Source organism: Centrocercus urophasianus, unplaced genomic scaffold (assembly GCF_019232065.1).
Source record: "Centrocercus urophasianus isolate 14NV4802_14NV808 unplaced genomic scaffold, USGS_Curo_1.0 seq_10, whole genome shotgun sequence".
In the NCBI taxonomy this organism is placed as follows: domain Eukaryota; kingdom Metazoa; phylum Chordata; class Aves; order Galliformes; family Phasianidae; genus Centrocercus; species Centrocercus urophasianus.
The window spans coordinates 100,275,960-100,299,360 of NW_024884142.1; the positions used below are offsets into that span (position 1 = coordinate 100,275,960).

A 23,401-nucleotide genomic window follows, 5' to 3' on the forward strand; every position below is an offset into this window, starting at 1 on the left:
GCTGCGGCTCCGCCCCGCTCGGAAGCCGACGTGTCTCGGTACCTGCCGCGGGGCCGCGGGGCGGCATGAGGCGCTGCCGGCCCCGGGCGCTGCTGTGCGGGCTGCTGCTGGCGGCCGCGGTGGCGTCTGGCGGCCGCGCCCTCCCGCAGCTCAGCGACGACGTCCCGTTCCGGGTGAATTGGCCCGGCACCGAGCTGAGCCTGGTGCGTGCGGGCTGCGGGGCGGGAAGGGAAGGCCCGTTGGGAAGGCCCGAGTAACGCGCTGCCTTTTGCAGCCCACGACGGGCGTCCTGTACAGGGAGGACAACTACATCCTGATGACCACGGCGGACAAGGAGCGCTACAAGTGCGTGCTGCCGCTGACGGCGGGCGGCGCCGAGGTGAGCGGCTGTGCGCGGAGCCGGGGCGGACGGCGCCGCCGCTGCTCTCGGGTAACGAACCCAAACGGGCGCTCTCGTGTAGGAAGAAGAGAAGGACTACCGGGGCCCGGCGCCGGGAGAGCTGCTGGAGCCGCTGTTTAAGCAGAGCAGCTGTTCGTACAGGGTGAGCTTGGCGCCGGGCCGCGTTCGGGCGCGGTGTGTGGGACGTGCCGGCGGTGCGGCTCGGGATTCCTGCGCCAAGATCAGCTCTCCGTGATGCTGTGGCTTCCTTATCCTGATCTCACTGCTCAGTTCCCCCCTAGAGGCCCGATGTATTCGTACCCCCGTCTCTTCTAACAGCGGTGTGAAGCTGTGGCTGTTAAGTGCTTATCTGCAGGACTAAAGCTTTCCCACGCAGTTGCTGTAGGACAGGTGTTCCCGAAGAAGCGCTGAAGGCTCAAACCACACGTGCTCTGTGGCTCTGCCGTTTTCCACTGCTCTGCCATCCCATTGGCAAGGCTCATGTTTTGAAAGAAAAGCAGATAGCAAGCAGGCTGTGCTGAGCAGCAGAGTGAGCCAGGTGCGGGTGTTGCACCCACAGAAGGTCCCACAGAGTGCTTGAGGAACAGAGTGGGTCAGGCCCAGCTGGCAAGCAGGATGACACATACAATGCATACAACAGTTGCCTGAGCGGCTCGGTGCTGAATCACCTCGGCTCACCCCAGTGGTTTTGCAGTAAACTTGGTCTTCACAACTGTTGTGGGTTTGTTTTTGTTTTTGCTTTATCTGTGCGAAAGCTGAGGGAGCTTTGTCCCTTTGTTTATCTGGAACCTTGAGAAAATGCTGAGGGAACGCTGAGACTGCTCACTCTGCTGTTATTTTTGAGGGTGCTTTCATCCACTAGTTTGGCCTGCATTTCATTGCTGCGAAGGCCAAGAACATGAGGGGAGATGTTATTTTTTAGGAGTAGCGTGTCTAGACAGAATGTCACTTCTTTTGCTTTTCATTTTAAGATTGAATCTTACTGGACTTATGAGGTCTGCCATGGAAAACACATCCGCCAGTATCACGAGGAAAAAGAAACGGGGCAGGTGAGTTTCCTGCCATCTGGAGCTCCCAGCCTCCCTCTCACTGCTGGGAGCATGCAGAGCTCCTTTGAAAAAGTATGGAAAATGATAACGTTTTTAAGCTTCTTTTGCTTGTAGAAAATAAACATCCAAGAATACTATCTCGGGAATATGATGATGAAGACCCCATTATCTGAACCAGGTTTGTCTTAGGTTATTTTACTAATGCTCACGAGTTCTTTTGTTTTTAATTGCTATTATCTGAGAAAAACACTGTAGAAAAACTGACTCCCAGTGCAAAAAATGAAATAGTACAGTTCTGCAGATGGCTGTCTTTTTGAAAATGTGTTGTTTTCAGTGAATTCCTTTTCAGCACCTTGAAGTTATCCATCCTGTCAGTTTGCCATGTCTAATTAATTACATCCATCGGCAATAGGAAGGGTCGGGAAAGAAAATACGTGGTAGAATAGATGGAAGCAATATGTGACAGATGAGTCTGTTTGATGTGTGACCTATTGCCCTTCTTTCTTTTTGGGTGGGAAGATGTCTTAACTGCTGTGAGCAATGGGCAGAGCATGTAGCATGTGTTGGGCTCAGCTGTTCTGTAATAAAACATGGGATGCCAACCCACACACTTGGGCCTTTGCAGGTAGATATGATCCTTGGAATCGTTGGAGAGTGTTTGTTAGGGTTTCTGCCACAGACTTTTAGAAATAAGGGAGCTGAGCCCTGAAGTCAGATTACAGTCTAAAATAATTTTCTGAGTGCTTGCATTTTTGCCCAGGAATTGTTGTGGATGCCAAAAGTTCTGTGTTCACACCTGGCAATATCTGCTCCCCTTAGATACAGAGTATATTTGTTCAGAGAACTCTAAAAATTGACAAATTAATCATTCAGCAGAGTTGATGGAAACAAGACAGTTTATTATTTTTGCTCTATGAGATGTCTAAATTGAGTTTAAGAATTATGTTGTGGAGAGGTTGCATGTGATGATGCTACAAGTTGTCATGTCTTCTAACACGTTGACTTTCTGTCTTCTCTGCTTGGGTGGCAGATTTTATTCTTTCTATGCTTCCTATGCAGGAATCCACACTACTCTTACAAAATAAAACAGATGGTGTCTCAAAGTGTTGTGAGCTGAATCCACAGGTGTGATACAGTAAACTCAGAACAGCAGAGCAGTGTTGCCTCTTGCTGATCTGTTCTGAATGGAGTCCAAACTTACTCCTGTTTTGTTGTCTTTGCTCTGGACCCCCAATCATTCTTTATTTCCTTTCTTCCTCTTCTGCACCTGCAAGTTGGTACAGTTGTCTGTTGGCAGCTTAATAACAAAGTACAAGTAAATAGACAGAGCATATAAGCCTTTCTGTGTGAGTTCACTTTATTCTGAGTTCACAGATTTTATGCTTATCTCATTTTTAATTATTCCCTAGATCAAGAAGAGAAGGAAAAGCCAAAAGAAAGCACAAAAGAGGCAAGTGAAAAACATCTATTTTAACTTTTGCTATCATAGTAGAGGCATTCATATGTGATGAGATTGTATAAGTAGTTCCCTTCCAAAATGAGTATAGAAAAATGAAACTTTTTGAGGTATAGAGTGGCTGTGTGACTGGAAGCCAACGAGTGCCTGTGCAATTAAACTCCCAGGTGTTGTTAACTTTCTGTTAGCCAAGCCAGCAGATGGTGTGGGATGCTCTAGGCTGGGTGTGTTGAAGGCTGTAGCACTGAAGCTGGATGGCTTAGCAGCAGGCCCTTGCAGGTTCTTCATGGCCTGGCACTGAGGTGAAGGCAGCACTCAGACCTAAGCTGACTCTGGCAGAGCTGCTCACTGCTCCTTATCTTGAGGCTGCAGGGGGAACGCAGCTGGCTTTGGAGCTTTTCCAAAACATTGCACCCAGCTGGGAAGCTTTCTTAGAACTGCAGCATTGGACAACCAGTGCACAGGAAGCAGCTGCCTTTGCAGTCAGGCTTGTCCTCAGGCCACACATGGTGCAGTGCATCTGTGCAGCACTGAGCTGGAGGCAGTAAGCCAGAATGTGTTTGGATGTTACAGTGAAACCAAGTCACCAAGCAGGGCTTTCAGTCCAGGTTTGCTGACTCTGCACAATGTTACAGTGTTTGCTGTTTCAGAAGAATCAAAGGAGTTTTACTGCAATTCCTAACTCCTGCTTTCTTTCACGCAGATACCCACAAAAAACATAGAAGGGCAGATGACTCCGTACTATCCTGTAGAAATGGGAAATGGCACACCCTGCAGCTTGAGGCAGAACCTCCCCAGATCGAGTACAGTCATGTACATCTGTCATCCAGAAGCTAAACATGAGATTCTTTCAGTAGCAGAAGTTACAACTTGTGAATATGAGGTGGTTATATTGACACCTCTGTTATGCAACCATCCTAAATATAGGTACAGTATTCAGATTGTGGCTAACTCCAAATTTGCATCAGCTGCCATGCATGTGTTTATATCAGCCTTCTATCCACCTGTGCTTTCTGGTATGCAGCTGTGACACTTGTATGTACTTACTTTGGCAAGTACAGCTTTGCCAAGTCTTAAAAGCTTTCATCTTAAGCTGAGTGACACTTGCTTTTTGGAAGTCTGCTGGTTGACTCCATATGAGAAGCAGGTGGAAAGTACTTCATTTTTAACAGGTAAGTTTCTAACCTTGTCATTCTGGAGAAGTACAAACCAGGGCCTGAAGGCTGCAGGCAGATGAAGAATACCCAATCTCTTCTCTTAGCTGATGATTCCAAGCTCTTTGGGGATCATCTGCATGGTATTCAGATACTGCACGTTGTATGTGTGCCATATACATGTGCATAGACTTCAACTTCTGTATTTAACTTCAGAAAACAAGAGTATTGTCTTCAGCTAAACCTTAGTAAGATTTATTTTACCAGTTCTCTCAGCTTAGGGAGTTCCCACCTGTGCTTGTCTTGGTTTAGTGTCTTTGTTTCTGCTGTGTCACTCATTTTGCACATGAACAGTTCACAGTTTGTGTTATTTTCCAATCATCAGTTATTACCTTCTTTCACGTGGACGGATGTGTTACTAGTGCACTATCTGATGCACTTACTGCTGCACCTGTGTTCTCTATCTGTACTGTATGTATCAGCAGAACTGAGTTGTTCTTCCATGTGATAAGAATACTGTCTTCAGCCACTAATCCCTGCCAGATGTGGAAGGATTTCTGGCCACTGGCAAGAAACACTTGAAAGTAAATACGACAGGCTATTTCCCAGTTGTATCATCTTAGTCAGCAAAGATGGATGGAGATAGCAGGCTTGGATTGCTGCTCAGTGTCAGCAGAGCTCACAGCAAACAAACCAACCTTGTTTGAAGGGCACTTTTCCTGCAGTGTTCCCTGAGACTCCTCTGAGCAGTACTTCAGACACGGCAATCATCATCTTACCAGTGATGCAGCTCCAATAACTTAGCAGACAAATACCCACTGGAACTTCTTTGGTTACAATTTCACTTTTTTTATGTTTTTTTTTCCTTTTTTAACGATGCCTTGCCTTGTGTAAAGCAAGGAGACAGCTGTAACCCTGCTTCATCCTGCTGCTTCTCCTTTCTTGAGATGAGTTGCTTTCTGCATAGCTAGAAAGAATGTTAGAGGAACAATGGCTTATATGCAGGGGAAAAAGACACGCATGCCCTATGCTTTATTTCTGTAGGAACTTACATCACTTGTAACTGTGAGAACGTTGAGGCTTTAACCGTGATGATGTAACTGCAGGAAAGGAAATAACTGCCCCAAGCCAGTCAGAAATGTGGAATAATAGAGAAAAGCGTGTTTTGTCTGTGAAGCATACTAAGTGATACATCCATACATCCTTCGGACAGGTTTAGGGCTTCCCCTGTGAATGACATCTTTTGCCAGTCTCTGCCTGGATCCCCACTTAAACCCCATACTCTGGAACAACTGGAGAAACAGCAAGAAATGATGAAGATGCCTTTTAGAAGAGCTAAAGAGGTAGGTGGTTTGTTTTGTTTTGTTTTGAAAGCTTGATAGTGTTTACTGTTCATGTTACAATACACATAACATGCAGCTCACTGGAACAGGTTGTTTTAATCTACATTAGGAGACCATGTCAGACTTTGGAACAGTCTATAAGTTAGTTGCTTATGTATGTAGCTTGCTTATTGGAAGGAAAACGTATCAGTTAAGTTTGGGCAACTGACTGAGAACTTTTGTAGCCTTGTTAGCCTGCAGTTTGCAGAGTTGCTAAGATCCAGACTTGAAATTCAGCTAGACTTAAGACAGTGAAAGCATTTTGTCACTGCTTTCGTGCTTTTTTGCACGGCTTTCCTCATGTAACAAGTAATAAGTAATTTCCCATAGTTGAGATGATTCTGCAGGGGCCATGTATTGCACCAAGGTAGATTCAGGTTGGACGTAGGAACAATTTCTTCTGTGCAAGAGTGGTCAACTGCTGGAGTGGGCTGCCCAGGGAGCTGGTGGAGTCACTGTCCTGAAGGTGTTCAAGAGCTGCTCAGATGTTGTACTGGGGGATGTGGTTTAGTGGGGGAATATTGGTGGTAGGTGGGTGGTTGGGCTGGATGATCCTGGAGGCCTTTTCCAACCTTGGTGATGCTATGATTCCGTATTAAATCTATGTACTGTATTTGTTCGTACTTTAATTCCAGGAAGAGACACCTTCAACAAAGGAAGAGAAGTTTTCTTCCATTCATAAGCCTGTTGCTATTGGTAGCCATCAACTATTAACTGTAGGAACAACCCTCATCTCCAAACTGACTGATGACCAACTTATAAAGGAATTTCTCAGTGGCTCCTACTGCTTCCACGGGGTAAGAAATAAAAGCTCAATACAAATAGCTCCTCCTTAATTGTACATACCATTTCATAAATGTGTATAAAATTTTTTTCCCTGTGAAATTAATCCCTCAGTGAGATGTGAGGGGGCCACACTGTTTCCTCATAACAGAAGAGGGCTGCCCAGAGTGGTGGTGGAGTCACCATCCGTGGTGGTGTTCAAGAAACATTTAGATGCTGTACTAAGTGGGGAAGTACTGGTGGTAGGTGGATGGTTGGACTGGATGGTCTTGAGGTCTTTTCTGATGTTGGTGATTGTATGATTCTGGGATATTTCATTCAGCCTTAACTAGAAGTATTTTTCTGTGCTAAATTCAAGACCTATTTTTGCACAGTTCTTGCCCTGGATCTCTAAATATGCTGTCTTAGCTATGTCCAGCCTAGAGCATCTCAGTGTTGCATTGTGCTGTGGCAAATCCTTCCTTAAAGCCAGCCCTCCTATCTGTTTTCTGTCCTCTCTCCCAACCAAATACTGCAGTTATTTCTGTGTATGCAGTGCTGCTGTGGTGCTAGGTATAGGACTATTCTGTGTTTGAAGAGAAGAGCATATTTGGGGTATACATCTATAGCTTCCATTGGGATATGGAGAGCAGAGAGTTGGAAGTCTTACTGTTCACAGATGATATTTCCCTGACTTTCAGGTATTTAAGTAGATCCTCATTAAGTGATGCTTGCTTGGTTGTGCTGGGCTAAATGCAGAGTTGAAGAAATGCTACAGTTCTGCTATTATCTAAATAAAACCAGTGCATAACTTACAGAAGCCACATCAAGTTAATGTTATAACAGCACTCTTTTGCACATAATTGCATCAGTAAAGGGAAGGTTTGTATACTAAGTTCTATGCTAGAAAGGTGTCTTCAGTTTTTTCTGCTGAAAACTGACTTAACTGAACAAATGGTGAAATGAGAGTAGATCATGAGAGTTGTGCTGATTTTGTTAATGAGAAAGCCAGAAAAGAACAGATAAAACATAAACAGCCACAGAGAAAAGGCATCTGAAGTTGTGCTCTTTGAAAGAGAAAACATTTCTTGAAAAGATGAATAGAGGGGATACAAGTAGTTTAAGGAATTTAGTCCTTTTGCAGCTGTTCTCATGAGTTTTCATAAAACTGAGGTCCTCTTTACTTGAACTCCTCTATTCCAGCTCTTAACTGTGCCAGTCAGTCTAATAAGAGTTTGTTTCAATGCAAATCAGGAATCAACATTTCTGATTAATAGGTTTGGAGTTCTACAGCTAAAATAACCAATGGTTTTGGGTCAGGAGGGAAATGGGAGTGGCTGTTTGGGGCTTTTGTTTTGGTTTAATGCTGAAATTATACCCCTCCCTAGGGAGTTGGCTGGTGGAAGTATGAATTCTGCTACGGCAAGTACGTCCATCAGTATCATGAGGTATGTGCACGTAGTTCTGTGCTGTGCCACTAGATGGCTGCGGGTGCGATGGGGAGGCTGGAGGACCCGTGTTTGGCCTGAAAAAAGCAGCATCCTTTTCTTGGCTGATCAGCATTTTGGGTTTAAGAGCGTGGATTTCAGAACGTCAGTCCTCAGTGCTGCATGAGAGTTTGTGCAGGGTGATGTAGATATACCGTGTCAGGTAGAGCACAGTGATAAGGAAAGCTGAAAAGGTGTCTGTCTTGTGGAAATGCTCTTCTGGTCACTGAAATACATTTATCAGCTTACACGGCCTACATGGCTGTTCTGAAGAGACCATCAGCTTGAGTCTTGACCCTACAACATCATCCTTCATGGCTTGTCCCAAATGCAAGAACGTGGCATGTGGACGGGAGCAGACTCGCTCTAGAAATGACACTCCACTCATTAAGACATCTTCACTGCTAAAATTACAGTACAAGATCACTGTCAGCCTTTCTTTTTTTAGGACAAGGAAACTGGCAAGACTTCTGTGGTCGTGGGCACCTGGAACAAGGAGGAACACATTGAATGGTCCAGAAAGAATGCTGCTAGAACGTACTATCTTAAAGAAGATGGCACACAGACAGTTAGGTATGGTCACAGTCACTGAGATTACTGCTCTGGTTAAGAGTTCCTGAGTTACTCTCGTGTGTGGCAGAGAGAAATAAATAAATGCCAACATCCACTTCAGCCACACATGAATATTTACTAATAGATAAGCTGTTACAAGCATGTTGATTTTTTTCCCCCTAATCATCATGCCATGTCAAGAGAGATAATTCAAGACTGGATATGAGGCAGATTCTTCCAATAGTAAACAACTGTTTGCTCCTGTAATACTGAAATACATTATTTTACTTCTTTGTTATACATATTGAAGTTAAATATTTGAAATTATGAGATACCATATTAAACAAATGAGCTCTGTGCATAAAAATTGTGTTTACTGTTTCCAAACTTTTGGGCAGGATGGTGTCTCATTTCTATGGAAATGGAGATGTTTGTGACTTAACTGACAAGCCAAGGCAGGTGACAGTGAAATTGAAGTAAGTTAACTTTTTTTTTTTCTTTTTAGTAAACTGATGCTTTGTGTTTCTGCTTTCTCTTCCAGAAAGAAAAGTAGTATCTTTCTGCCTTTCACAAGGCTCAGAAAGCAGTGACTGTTAGCTGGGTTTGATAAAAATGATGCTGATAGTAGGGAAATATTTTTTATTTTTGTGCTTCTTAAATGCTAAAAACAGCAACATTTCTTTTTTTCAGATGCAAAGAGTCTGATTCACCTCATGCTGTAACCATATATATGCTAGAGCCTCATTCTTGCCAGTACATCCTTGGGGTATGTAAACACATTCTTGCCTTTCCAAAGATCAGCTGCCACGTAGTGCAGGATGTCTCAGGGTACATGTTCCACTTCATGGAAAGTGTGAGATCAGTTCTGACTTGATTGACTGCTTTTTTTAGTCACAGAGTATGATTTGGTAGCTTTTTCTGCTCAAGTGACAAACTTCACAGCTGCCATCTGAAGCAGGGTTAGCAGTGCAGCCTGCCACTGGCAGGGGAACATAGACACTGTCCAGAAAGACACATCAGGATTTCCAAATGCACTGAAAAATGCTGATGTCATTTCAGTGTTCTTAGCAAATCTGATGAAGGTGCTGCTCCATCTGGTCACCACTGGGCACCTTAAATATGTGACATGTGCTGCACCTCCTCCCCTCAGGCAACCCCCAACCTCAACCCCAAGGTTGCCATTAACCTTGTGATCTCTGTTGCGGTCTCTTGTAAAAGTTATTTCACAGTTATTTCATATTTTCACACTTCAGTTTTGATCTTGTGTGTTCAAGGTGGAATCTCCTGTCATCTGTAAAATTTTGGATACAGCAGATGAATACGGGCTCCTTTCAGTACCCAGCTAAAGAGCAGCACGGTCCATGAAGAAAGCCATACCCATCAGCATCCCAGCTGGCCTTTCCCACATTCACACCGTACCTGTGAGATGAGCGACCAGTACAGAAGTGTTCAGCCAACCAGCCTCACCAGCAGATTTGCCCGAGATGAGGGACTCGTGAACCACTTTGTGTATAATTATGTGTATATAAGAGGTTATCGATAAACTTTTAACAATTAAAATCTTGTCTTGCATTCCTTGTTTGACTGGTGTGTGAGGCATTCTGCATCGATTGTCGTCATCATCGGGTTACAAATGACCACCTTTCAAAAGGCAAAATGGACACGGTCTGGCTTCAAGGGAGGAGTTCAACTGCCAACAGAAGGGAAAAGGGAAACCAGCACTTCTTGCAGAAGCCTTCATCAGGCATCCCAGCAATAATTTGTTGTTCTAATGCACTTAGTTTGTCCAAACACAAATGTTGCCTCAATTTGACTGATGGAACCAGTATTAATATCACAGTCCTTTTGCCTCTTAACTTACTTTGTTCCTGTTCAGCTGTCACTGCTGCTTTTTAAGTCCCATTTATTTTGTTGTCTTCGTAGGTATTACTAACTTCATAGATTCATCTTAATGTATTTATTTTGCTGACCATTCCTACTGACGCGTACCAGAGTTGCTGTTCTGCTTGGGGAGCTAAAGTATAATACTAGATTGCTTTGGAGCAGCTGTCATGCAACATACCCCTAAAGACTTCCTTCCTTGAGAACACTGTAGCGCTGGCAGAAAGTTCCTTTGCTGCTTTTACTGAGTGCCACATCCCTAACTTGTTCTGAGTGACCACAAACCGACCTTGTTCACAATAAACACACCAGATGACTTGTGTGTCCTTAGGTCACAGCCCTGCAGTAAGACTTGGCACGTGCACCATCCTGCTGAGAATCAAGGTTCCAACTGAGAAAGAACTTACTGAGTGCTTTCAGATACTTTCTATTGAGTTCTGCCATAATCAGCTTGGGAGTTGTGCAAGGTGTGTAATGATGCTGAGATGCACAGAAGCTGGGCAACACTTCAGTGCATAGCAATTGTGTGTCCTCAGTGTCTGGATTGCCATTAGTTTGTCAGCCTGCTGCAGGTTTCCTCTTTCCTACAGTTGTGCAAAGTGTAGGAGTTTCATAACTGATCTCGAGCGGAAATCCGCTGAGCATCTGGCATGTGGCTGGTCTGGTACTATCCAGAGTATCAAGTAAAGCTGGGACACTGTTGCAATTAGCAACTAATTTACTCTCTTCACAGCAGAAGAGAACAAAGCAGCAGCACGATGATGGGCCATTTAGATGCAAAGTCATTCTTCCTGTTCACATCCTAATTTTGGATTGCCTGGTCCTGTTATGGCTGGGACAGGGGAAGAGGACTTGACTTAACTAGATTTTGTAATGTTCCCTAAAGCACGAGGAAAATCATCCTTACTTTTTAATCTCGTATTAAGCCAGCTTTTAGAAAACTAGAGGCATAAGAAGCAAAGACCAAACTTTAGATATTTAACTTTGTTTCCTTGAAGTATTTTAACTTGCCTGAACAGCCGGTTCCTCTCAATGGGCATCCGGAACAGCCCCTAGCAATCTGGGCCCCCTACTGACCGAAGGCTGTCTTTACACGCGATTCAACGAGTTCGTGTCTGCAAGTGGGCAGTGCGGTGTGCTTAAGAACGTGGTCTCAGAAAGCGCAGATGATAGACAGGGGAAGAAAGGCTGCAGGCTCCAGCAGCATCTTCCCATACTGCCTGCATGGATGCCAAAGGTGGAACTGCAGTGTGAGTAGCTGCAACCAAAACGCCTTTAAACTACTTTGGGTACTCCCAGGTCAACATAATAGTAAGAAAATACAGTGTTTAGCTTTAGCTTCCTCTAATCTGTGTTGATAATGGGCTGGCTGACTCTTACTGAGGCTGCAGCAGCAGGTGGAAGTGTGAGACAGAACTGTGCGACCCCTGATGGCAGTTCTGAATTGAGGCTGCTCCATCTCTATTTACCTGCTTTTAGGAAAGTCAGCATCACTGTGGCTCAGTGCTGTGCAGAACCACTAAGCAGTGAGTGCTCGAGCCCCAGGCTGTATGTGTGGGGGACACTGTCAGACCTCGTCAGCATGTATTGTGTTAGGTCATATTCAAGGGAGGAGAAACCACAACAGACTAAAACCTTTCTGCACCTCTGTTTGTTGTGGTAGATTAGATGAGAGAAGAAGATAAAGATAGATACCTGCAGAATTTAAAGAATTCCACTTCCCCTCATAGCAGAGAAGTCCCCAGCACAGTGGGGAAGTGCAGCCTCTGTGACTAAGCAGCCACAGCACCTCAGCATGCCACTGAAACCAATGAAGTTCTGCTGCTATTTATGTGCTGTTGCCAAAACCACATATCCAGTTCTCCATATTCCTCAGCTTCTGCCACCCCTTGCAGGGAAGCAATGTGCTCACATATCCCTGCTCTGCACCCAACACACCTGCAAGCATAACACCACGACATCCAACCCTCTGGCTCTTGCCATTAGCGCTCTGCATTACACAACAAGGGCTTCACTGAACATCAAACACCAAAACGGTACCTGAGGCAACACCAGACTTAACAACCATTTATTACTACAGGAAGAAAAAGCTTTGCCAGCAATGAGCAAAGCCCACAGCTGGATAACAAAGATGAAAAGTAAAGCACTAAGCTAAAGCTCAGGTAGCTGAGGCATTTTGCCTTCAAGAGACTAAGAGCCAAATCCATGCTGCACGTTGGTCTCACATTCCTCTGTCAGGACATCTCCTCTCCCAGGCAGCTCGTTCTGTCCAGCCACCACAGACTACCACTGATTATCTCTCCAACCAATTATTTATTGTGACAGGAACTGGGTGACAGGCCGGCACCTAAATTAACTGCTTTTGACCTGGGTTGTGCACGTCATTTACCTTTGCCAGTAAAGGTCAGCAGAGGGTCCTGACACCATCTGCTCCAAGCCCAGCAGGAGCAGTGCTGCACTACAGGTTTTTCCTGTGCTCACAGAAAACAAATATTTTTTTTTCAAGGCATGAGAATTTCTTCACCCTGTCCTTAGTGAAAAGAACTACTGTGTGGTGCAACACCTCCCACACGACAGGGAAAGCCCAGCAGACAGCACAGGTTTCCTTACAAGTCCTTCAGGAAGGACCTGATTCCAACTCACAGAGATGAGGAACACTTTTCTTTTTCCTGTATCTCCCCTGCTAACAGCTGAGTTGGGAAAGAACCAGTGTGGGAGGAGGAGGAGGAAAGATGTGCACCAAAAACCAAAGAGCACAACAGATCACGAGTTGATACTGCTGGAAGTAATTAATCCTAACATAAGCTTACATTCTCATACATTTGAATTTGGAAGAAAAGCTCCTTCAATGCTCTACTAAGCAGGCCCTAGGATGTGGAAGCCTCTCAGAACCAAAAAGAGGGAAAAATGAGCTTCCTTGGGTGTGCAGAAAGCATAAAGTGGAAATGGAGCTCTGTGGGTTCAGGGGCCGATCTGCTTAGATTTATGCCTGTGATGGTATGCAGGTTTGCACCTCAGCCTGAAAGGCATTTGATTCCTTCCTCATGTAAGAATCACCAGTGTGGAAAATAACTCAAACAGCAGACAGCAGTAATTGCACCTATGTAATCTGCAATTAGTCAAAGGGAATTACATCAAAGGAAAGTAGATCTGTGAAAGTGAAACATGCCTCTTATTGAAGGTATTTATTTCAATGAGAAGAGCTCAAAGAATGAACTGTTTTATGCCCCAGAATACTAGATCCATCCACACAAACAAAGATCATCAGCAATAAGCACCTAATGACGTTTCCCTCTCCCCAGCTTATCAGTACAGGAATGCTTCAAACTCACTTATGAGTCAGAAACTGGTGAACTCCTACAAAACCCAACCCATGTAGCACAGAGTCACTCACTTCCTGCTAGGACCTGCTAAAAAGCCATCAGGAAATGGGATTGGAATTTTCTGTAGAAAGTAAGAGTCATATGATGAATGATCTTCCATCTCTACCCAAAGAGTGCTCAAACACAGCAGCCCTGAGCCTTCGGACAATAGGGATTCCTTTTAGAGCTAATTCCTAACTGCCATTCAAACTCACAAGTAATTATCTGCATGACTGAAACAAGAAGCAGAGAGATTATTTATGTAAGACACCAGCACAGCTAGATACAGCTGAAAGGATGCAGTGGCTCAATGTGTGAGGCAAGACAGCCCCTGCAAAGTTTCACCTAGTTCAAGGGTCAAAATAAGACAATCAGGCTTGGAAACAGTTTTCTCAAGTACAGAAACACGGGGTATTATTTTAACATTAACATTACAACACTAATACTTGGACTCCCCAAATCTGCCTCAGTTCTGCCTTCGGCCACACTTGCATTTTGCCTCGTCACTCACACAGGGCTTTCTTGTGTGCTGCTGTTCCTCCACAGTCCCCAAAACAGTCCTGTGCTGGAACACAGCCGGTCCATCTTCTCAAAGGAGGGGGCTACAGAGTGAGTTTCAAGAATTGAGTGGCTCCTTTCTGGTCAAGAAAGGAAGGCTCACCAGGGAGACGCAGCTACCTACAGGGGGTCACTGCAGGTTCAGTTCTGACGTCCAAAACACTCTTGATTTCCCGTCTCCTGCTAAAGCAGGGAGGGATCTGTTTGGGCAAGGCACGGCTTCAGGGCAATTCCCAGTCTGGCTGAGGAGGAAAGTGCTGCTCTGATTAGAAAGGGGATGCAAACAACCCTGGGGTTTTCCGGTCCCTCAGGTCCAGACAGGGCTATCATAAGAATTTCCAGTCACTGATGGTTACAAAAGAGTGGAAACAACATTAGGTTTTTTTAGAAGAAGCAGCAGAGCAAATGACAGCACTCAGTGCCTTGTGCAATCTGTTGACTCCACCAACATCCTGAACCTGAGCGAGCTGCAAGCAGAGCACATCTTTAAAGGCAGCACTACAGACAAGAAGAAAATCTCCTGTTCTTTTCCCTGCTCAGACAGAAGCGAGGCTTCCAGCAGCAGCGTGACCAGCTCTCCCATTTCCAAATGTAAGTCCAATGACACTTGTTTTTTCTTCCCCCTCCAGAAAGGCTGAGAACAGTACAGTGGGACATCCGTTACAGAGTATTCTCTTGGTTCTCCTTCCTATCTTTATCATAACTGCAGCACGGCAGCAAAAATCCCAGAGAATACCTTGGGAGCAGGTCGTTGAGAGCGACCTCTAAACCTTAAATCAAGCAGCTCCCACGCCCCATTTCCCCCTGAAGCAATGGGCACCCATTGGCAGGAAGGTTTCTTGCTGTGAGAAGGAGAACCCTGCCACACTCACCCCACAGCCTGTCCCACCCCACTGGCAGCAATACAAAAGCAGCAGTGGGACCGGGCAGTTCTGGAGGCTGCAGCAGGGCTGTGAGGAGAGTGGGCACTAGAAACACGAGGTAGGCTTTAACTGTCTCTCATCTGTAGGTGCTGTGCAAGGCTTTGACATCTTGGGGGTGGCTTACTGGTGTGGGGTGTTTAGTGGGGCTGATCCTGGTTCTGGTCTTGGGGCTGTTCAGGACTGAGGACATATCTGGAAGGGCTTTGCCTTCCCTCTGCTTTCTTCTTCTCAGTTAAATGTGAGGATCCCGGCCTGGTAGCTGTGATGGCGGCTAAAAGGGGCTATGATAAGGCTCGATCACTCTGCTAATGGTGCACATTCCCACATAACAAATAGAAGACATGGAAGTGCATGACCCAGTGTGAGCAAACTCCAAGAAAGACGTGGGGCAGAAGAGCAGCCGAGCGGCGACCTTACCAGGCTCAGGGAAGTCTTCAGAGATGAGTGGGTCGGCAGGCAGTGACCTCTCCTGGTGCAGGATGCCACATCCAAATCCACCCATTTCATCTTCGGAGCCAGTTTTCTCTTTTTCTTCTTCCTGCAGGTAAGATTAAATCAATGTTCAGTGGTAAATTCAGTTGAGTCAGGATGAGAAGCGCGAAACCTGCAAACAGCATTTAGGAAAGCGCAATTCAGATTGCACAACGGGAAGCTGTTGCTGAGAAGGCTGCTTACAACCTGCCTGGGGAAGGGAAAAGGTTATTTTACAGCAGCAAACACTCAGATTCGCTGCATTGATCTGAAATGCACAGTGCTCTACTTCAGATCCTTCTGACACCTCTTCTAGTCCTGCCTCTTGAACAAAATAACGAAGCGGGACACGTTTTTGTGTGGATAACAAGGAATTCAGATGTGACTAGTGAAGCAATTTATGTGCTTGCCCATAAAGTGGGATTATTTAACATATTTAAAGGATACTCGTTTATGCAATGTAGAGCATAGTATAATGATGGATTTTACATTTCTTTGCTCTAGGATGAGGACCCTTATCGGAAGTCTTTATTTCTACTTCATTTCTTTCTTATTCAGTAGAGCCAATGGATTCCTAAATCAGAGAACATCTCCAATGTCTTCCTTCCCATTTTATAACTACTCTTACTTAAACCTCACTTCTGTATCAGAAGCACAAGCTCCCAAAACAGCAAGAGCTCTCAATTTCTCACATAATGCAATTGAAAAAATAACCAAAAGAGACTTTGAAGGTTTTGATGTACTGGAAGTTTTGGACCTTTCCTACAATCACCTTAAGGACATTGAACTCGGTGCATTTGAGAACCTGCTCAGCCTTGTTTCTGTGGATTTATCATTTAATGATGAGAATCTTCTGGTATCTGATCTTGCACCTCACCTGAAACTCATACCGACCAGTGGGGCCTCAGGACCTTCACAGACTTATATGTATTTTCAAACATCAGCAGAGACTGCTCTGGAGCCTCCTACACCAGCTGAACTGCTGCCACGTTTGGAAGATCCATCCAATCCAGGAAATGTTAGCCCAAGGTTCAGACGAAGAAGAGCAGAGGAAAATACAACCTCCCCTCCAGCAGCCACGCTGAGGCCTGACGTGTGTGGAGCACCAATCAATGGGTTGCTTGACCTATCAAGGACCAAACTGTCTAATGAAGAGCTGGAAGCAAAACTGGATGCAGACCTCTGCCAAGCTAAGCTGGGTGCTGTTTTGGAGTTTAACATTAGTCACAGCGACCTGGAAATGGATCTTCTATCCCTGTTTGTCCTGTTTTTGCCAATGAAAGACATACGGTCCGTTGATGCAAGCTACAACAAAATAACAATTAACAACATAGACGTTGAAGCAATCTGTCACTTCCCATTCAGCAACTTTTCATTTCTAAATATCAGCAACAATCCCATAAACAGGTTGGAAACGATGTGTCTGCCTCCAACCATCACGGTCATCGATTTGTCCTTCACAAACATCAGTACAATACCCGCAAATTTTGCTAAAAAGTTATCCAAACTGGAACGTCTGTATGTTCAAGGAAATCAGCTCATATACACCGTACGTCCAGACAGCCCCAGCGCAGCCACAAGGCCTCCCCCTGGCACTGTACATATCAGTGCCATTTCCTTTGTCAGAAACCAGGCTGGTACACCCATCGAAAGCCTTCCAGAGAGAGTGAAGCACCTGAAAGTGTCCAACTGCTCCATTGTAGAACTTCCAGAATGGTTTGCCAACAGAATGCAACAACTGCTATTTCTGGATCTCAGCAGCAATCGCATTTCCATGCTTCCTGACTTACCAATCTCTCTGCAGCACCTCGACATAAGCAACAGCGATATTAAGATGATACCCCCTAGCTTTAAATCTCTCTCCAACTTAACCGTATTTAACATTCAAAACAATAAAATTACAGATATGCATCCTGAATACTTCCCGTCGACTTTAACAACATGCGATGTTAGTAAAAACAAGTTGAAGGTGCTGGCATTAACCGAAGCCCTAGAGAACCTCGGATCGCTTAACGTCTCTGGAAACCTCATAACCAGACTGGAACCCGCCAGCCAACTTTCTGCACTCACTAACCTGGACAGCAGTCACAACCTGATTTCAGAACTCCCCGACCACTTTGGGCGAGCTCTCCCGATGCTGAAGCATTTCAATTTATCAGGGAATAAGATCTCCTTCCTGCAGCGCGGCTCCCTCCCAGCTTCTCTGCAGGAGCTGGACATCAGCGACAACGCCATCACTACCATCGTGCAGGATACTTTCGGACAGCTAACGAGTCTGAGTGTTCTGACTGTTCAAGGCAGACATTTCTTTTGTAACTGTGACTTGTACTGGTTTGTAAACGTCTACATCCATAACCCACATTTGCAGATAAATGGCAAAGACGATCTCAGGTGCAGCTTCCCACCGGACAGGCGGGGCTCGCTGGTGAAGAGCAGCAATCTCACACTTCTGCACTGCTCCCTGGGCATTCAGATGGCCATTACAGCCTCTGTGGCCATCCTGGTTGTTCTGGTGCTGACCGGCTTATGTTGGCGCTTTGATGGGCTGTGGTACGTGAGAATGGGCTGGTACTGGTGTATGGCAAAGAGGAAGCAGTACAAGAAGAGGCCAGAAAACAAGCCCTTCGATGCCTTCATTTCATACAGCGAGCACGATGCAGACTGGACAAAAGAGAATCTACTGAAAAAACTGGAAACTGACGGATTCAAGATATGTTATCACGAAAGAGACTTCAAACCAGGGCATCCTGTACTTGGCAACATTTTTTACTGCATAGAGAACAGCCATAAAGTCCTTTTTGTTCTCTCTCCCAGTTTCGTAAATAGCTGCTGGTGTCAGTATGAACTGTATTTTGCTGAACATCGGGTCCTGGATGAAAATCAGGACTCCCTCATTATGATAGTGCTGGAAGACCTCCCGCCCAACAGCGTGCCTCAGAAGTTCAGCAAACTCAGAAAGCTGCTGAAAAGAAAAACCTACTTAAAGTGGAGCCCCGAAGAACACAAACAGAGGATTTTCTGGCATCAGCTGGCAGCTGTGCTAAAAACAACAAACGAACCGCTGGTGAGAGCGGAAAATGGACCCAATGAGGATATGATTGAGATGGAATGAGAGATGAGGACTTACACAGACTGTGCCTGGAAAGCCAGCAGTCAAATAAAAGTGTCTCCATGATTACCTTCTGCAAAGCCTGCTGTGTTGTTATCCAGAGGGCTGAGACCCGAGCCCTGCTGAACAGCCTTTCATTTCTGGGCGCTTGATTTTCTTCAGCTATTACTAGCATTTCTTAAAATGTTGTGGTTGGCACCTGAAAGGAAGAACAGCTTGAGTCACACTGCAGATCCTAACTACCTTTTGGAGATTACTGCAGTAATAATGAAAAGTAGTGTCATTCAAATACAACGTGCTTCAGATTCTTAAATCTAGTACAGCTTCAGATAGAATGCACCAGGATTACAGTCAAGAAAAACACAAGCTGTAATAGTACACAGGTAAAAATTTCCTCTTGTGGTTTGGCACAAAAAGATTAAAGTCAGTGTAGCCACCTGAGAGATGCAAATGCAAATCCATGGTGCTGCCTCACTTGGGTACGTGGTGGAAGAGAACAGACTTACAAATCTTTCAAAACTGCAGGCCAACATTAGAACCAGACAACCAAGAACAAGCTAGCAGAGTATGCCAGCCTGTACTGTTAAATAATTGGTGTTTTATCTAAATGCTGTTACCACAAACCTCTGAAGAACAGGCAAGAAAATTCTGTGTAATAATATCGTAATAATAGGTTTAAGAAAATTTCACTTGACACAATCAGCCTAATCCATTTCATACCATTTCGGTGCTACCTCTGCCTAGTCACCATCATCACCTAACGCTACTTACTTGTATCATATGAAAAAATAAAAGAATGATCAGCTATCTAACACATTCCACATTCAAATGAGAAAAACAGGTCCTGGCAGGAAATAACTACCAGCTGAGAACAGATCATTTGGTGCAGCACAATCTGGACTCGTTTGTAAGGTGAGCAAACCCAAACCACCGATCTTTACTTGGCTGGTTCTGATAGTCCAAGTGGGCTAAAGAAAAGAAAAGAATAGATATACCACAGGAGAGTCTACAGGAAGTCATTTTCGTTGTACAACTGATTACTCCAGTTTAAATTGTGCTTGGAAGAAATTGTGGCTATGTATTTTCAAAATGAAATCACTCTTCTATTTACTACATCCATAAACCTCCTCCAAAAAGACAGTTATTAAATGGAATCAAAACCTTAAATCAGATATTGCTTGAATGAAGTTGTTATACTTGCCTATCACAGACATATGAACACATCGGCTGCTTTAGGAGCACGGCTGGCACCAGGGGTTAAGCAGAACAGTAACACAAGGTGCTTGATAGGGACTTAATTTCCTTTGCCTTAATTACATTTCACATAAAGGAATTAAAAGCTCCCTCTGTCCCAAAGCTGTACCCTCTCCTCTTTACTCCCACATGAACATTCAGTGCAAATTACTTCAGTGAACTACTTTTGTGAATAAGGCAAGAAGGAGTTCATCTCCTGTCGTGGGATGAAGTTCAGGAGACCCAAGACAAACGTATGGTATGGAAGTGTGCATACATACAGCAGACTCAAATCTTCACGTTCCACGCTTCATGTCCAAACCAGTCTTAGTGTCTATCTTAAACCCCCACAAGGTCCATCCCAGGCCCTGCCCTACATTCTGCAATATGAGATGGTCAAAATCCCATGTATTTTTACCTCCAAATTCAGAGAAATACAAAGAGAGAAAAAAGCAAACAACGCATCTTTTAAATACCTTTTGTAATTACGTTAGTAAGAACCACATCTGGGCAGGGGGAAAAGACTTACTGAAATCATTTCCATTTTCCATTGGTATTAGAAAGTTGTCTGCGTTCATTTTATTGCAATAAAGCCGCACTGAATTATTCAAAGTGAATTAAAATTCCGAGTGCTAAACCAAGAGCAGTGTTCACACACTAACAGCCTTCCAGGAAAACCCTGAAAACAGCTGGGTTAACAAACAGCCCAAACCAACGACGACTCACACGCAGCAATGAGGCGAACGGTTCATCTTCCCATCGCGACCATTTTGTTGAAGGGCTGCCATTCTCCCACCACTGGCACCAGAACTCTTGGCACGGTCGCTCTGCAGATATCACGGCTCTCCTGAAGCCAACAGCAGCTGAGGGGCGACTGCTTGCTTGGAAAAGATCTGTCCGCTCAAAGCAGTGACTGTCCGGAATTTAAACGTCTGCAGATGATTCCAGTTCACAAGGAGGTCCCACAACGCACTGCACGACACCAGTGGGTGGATTTATAAAAAATACTTCAGTTGTTTGCTCAGTGTGAACCACTAGATAAAGAGTATCAGTAGACATATTAAACTTAAAATCAAACTGGCATCGCAGGACGAGGTCAAAGCCTCGTAATGGCCTGGCTCCTCCAACAACTTGGTACTCTTGCTCTAAAAGTTGTTCATAGCTCTCAGGAATGTCTCGGCCAAACTCCTCTACTTCCCACTCTTAAATAAAACCACAGAGAAAGAGCAACCAGCAACACCAGAATAGATTAGAAAATTCCAGAAGTGACTGCATTATTAACAGGAGGCAGTTCTGTAATACTGCAATATTCAACCCTATCCTCAAATAAAACCTATAATTCATACTGGGCAGTTATTTCTATCAGATGAAAAGCACTTGGCTGAATGCATTATTTTGGGATATACAATGGCACCAGTCCTTACAATAAATGTACAGTGGAAATCAATACGTATACTTCAGAGGTTCGTTATGGCACCACAACTCTTCTCCCCAGTCCCCTCCTGGTGGCAATACATCACTGTCTGTCAAACCCTCTTGCTCCAGGAAGCTGAAATTCACAGATTTCGGTGCTGCTGACACTTGCTACATCAAAACACCACCAATCCTTGTGACCTTCAGCAAATGGAAATTTAAACCAGAGCATTACCAAGCATCCTCCCAACTCTTCCTTCCTGAAAATACGGCAAGTATGCACTTCAACAGACAACACTCCTGGCACAGCCTCAGATTGTTCTCTGAGATATTTTGCCTCAAAATGTAATCAATCACATGTCATCGAGTAACAATTCGAAATTCAAGCCTAAAATGTTGCCCTTTCTGACTTGACAGAGAAATTCAAGAAAAAGCCACAGAAGTAATTTTCTAGTATTCACTTCAAATGCATGTAGCCGGATGTTAACACTACTGTTTTGGTTTTTTTAAGCTGGGAGCAGTACAGCAATACCATTGAGTTCAGAACTCCAACAGTGATGGGCATCCCCTAAATGAGCTAGATCAGACCTGCTTTCCCAAGGTTACACTGAGGGTACAGGTATCGGCTTGGTGGAAGCGCTGCCACAGTCTTGCACCAGGTCGGTGGTGGTGTGGTAGTGCATGGCAATGTAGGATTTGGTGAAGCCAAAAGTTGAGTTCACCGGCTGCAAGCTATTCGGGGTGCTCGCCTCCTGGGAAGGGCTGCTGTTGTAGATACTGTAATAGGGCTCAATGCGAGTGTTCATGGGGGTTGAGCTGCTCTGCCCATAGTGCTGATGTCCGTAGGATGCCTTGGGACTCAGCACGCTCTCCTTGGAATGACTGGGACCGCAAGCTTGGTCCACAAACTTTTTCTGAGGCTTAGGAGACAACACGTACGCAGAATTGGTCTCATGGTGGGATGACTTGTTCCTGTTGACTTCCAGGCTGCCTTTGCCCATGGCTCGAAGCCTCGTCTTCTGCTTGCAGCAGAAAAAGACAAGGGATAGGTACTGCAGGCACCACAGGGCTCGTCTCCGAAGTCCAGCGCTGTTGCGGGAATATATAAAAGGGTTTAACCCAGATTTGAAAAAAATGAGGGTAAATCCACACAGCTCAAACTGATAGAGCACAAAGCTGCCGCTGCCGGAGAGCATGTCCTGCACCAAAGAGATACCCAGGGGCAGGCAGCACACCAAGACGGAGAGCACGATGACAACACACGTCACCACCGCCCTGGAGTCTTTGGCTGCGGACAGGTTGACGGCAGGCATGAGCTGCAGCCGGCCGGTGGCCGACGGTTGGCCCAGATGCATGGCGTAGCTGTGAGCCTGACCGTGCTGCGGCTTGCCGGAGCCCCAGTTCCTGTACAGGGCGGGCAAGGCGTTCTGCCCGGCCCCGGCGGCCGGCGGCCCCACGAAGGGCTGGGGTCCAGAGGTGCCCACGGCCACCGCAGGTGGGCACTTCCTCACCTGCGCGTTCCTCCGCAGGGCCTGGGCGATCATGACGTAGGAGACGGACACCACGGCCACGCAGCAGATGAAGTCGGTGACGTAGAGGTAAAGGATGACCTTCCCATCCCCGCGGGCGAAGCTGGACATGGGCAGGCAGAGCCGGGAGCCGCGGGTTCTCAAGGTGGCCATGGTGGCCAGGGTGAAGCTGGCGGCCCAGAGCAGCGCGGCGAGCAGCAGCGTGCAGGGGAAGGGCGCAGCGCGGTGCGGCTGCTTGCCCAGCACCATGCGCAGGCGGTGCAGGGCGATCACCGCCACCGTCTTCAGAGACATGATGATGAAGCCAGAGCTGGTGAGGTGGAAGGCGAAGCAGAAGGCGGCCGGCACGCCTCGGGCCGGGTCGAAGAAGAGGACGAAGGCGAACATGGGGGCGGCCACCCCGCAGATGAACAGGTCGCAGAAGGAGAGGTTGAGGATCATGAAGTCGAAGTTGGTCCTGAATTTCCTGAGGGCCGGGTCGAAGAAGGACAAGAAGACGATGAGGTTGCCGTAGGAGCCCAGGCAGAAGACGAGGGCCAGCAGCGAAGCGCAGGCCGCCAGGGTGGCGGTGTGGGTGCCCTCCCGCAGCCCCGCGGCGGCGCTGCCGTTCCCGCCCAGCGGCAGCAGCGCGGCGGAGGGGGGCTCCTCCTCGCCCCCCGCCGGCAGCCGCCCCGACGCGT

The 23,401-nt window shown here is 45.9% G+C and overlaps 3 protein-coding genes across 4 annotated transcripts in view; 2 read left to right on the plus strand and 1 right to left on the minus strand.

The window, feature by feature from the left end:
• The first annotated feature begins 65 nt into the window (after positions 1–65).
• ERLEC1 (endoplasmic reticulum lectin 1) lies at positions 66–9,802 on the plus strand. Its single transcript, XM_042839890.1, has 14 exons — positions 66–203; positions 275–379; positions 462–542; positions 1,372–1,449; positions 1,564–1,627; positions 2,859–2,899; positions 3,609–3,832; positions 5,273–5,402; positions 6,077–6,238; positions 7,592–7,651; positions 8,139–8,263; positions 8,641–8,718; positions 8,933–9,008; positions 9,517–9,802. Exons 1-14 carry the CDS (start codon positions 66–68, stop codon positions 9,586–9,588), a joined length of 1,434 nt encoding a protein of 477 aa, XP_042695824.1. The 3' UTR covers positions 9,589–9,802.
• A 4,479-nt stretch (positions 9,803–14,281) lies between these two features.
• On the plus strand, positions 14,282–19,768 carry LOC122171938 (toll-like receptor 2). Of its 2 annotated transcripts, none has more exons than XM_042839870.1 (3): positions 14,282–14,634; positions 15,199–15,510; positions 15,942–19,768. In XM_042839870.1, the coding sequence occupies exons 2-3, from the start codon at positions 15,407–15,409 to the stop codon at positions 18,547–18,549; spliced, it is 2,712 nt and encodes a 903-aa protein (XP_042695804.1). In that variant the 5' UTR covers positions 14,282–14,634; positions 15,199–15,406; the 3' UTR covers positions 18,550–19,768. The 2 variants fall into 2 exon arrangements, with proteins under 2 accessions (XP_042695804.1, XP_042695813.1); XM_042839879.1 differs by having other exon boundaries at positions 15,303–15,510.
• Positions 19,769–20,322: 554 nt separating this feature from the next.
• GPR75 (G protein-coupled receptor 75) overlaps positions 20,323–23,401 on the minus strand; it is a 4,410-nt gene continuing 1,331 nt past the window's right edge. Inside the window, exon 3 of the mRNA XM_042821304.1 lies at positions 20,323–23,399. Within this exon, the coding sequence (XP_042677238.1) occupies positions 21,795–23,399 (1,605 nt within the window). The 3' untranslated portion in view covers positions 20,323–21,794. The remainder of the gene's footprint in view (positions 23,400–23,401) is intronic.

Coding starts and splice junctions, on each gene's coding strand:
- ERLEC1 (XM_042839890.1), top strand. CDS start 66: ATGAGGCGCTGCCGGCCCCGGGCGCTGCTGTGCGGGCTGCTGCTGGCG. Junction 380..461: donor TGACGGCGGGCGGCGCCGAG/GTGAGCGGCTGT, acceptor GCTCTCGTGTAG/GAAGAAGAGAAGGACTACCG. Junction 543..1,371: donor AGAGCAGCTGTTCGTACAGG/GTGAGCTTGGCG, acceptor TTTCATTTTAAG/ATTGAATCTTACTGGACTTA.
- LOC122171938 (XM_042839870.1), top strand. CDS start 15,407: ATGAGTGGGTCGGCAGGCAGTGACCTCTCCTGGTGCAGGATGCCACAT. Junction 15,511..15,941: donor TCTTTTTCTTCTTCCTGCAG/GTAAGATTAAAT, acceptor TCTTTGCTCTAG/GATGAGGACCCTTATCGGAA.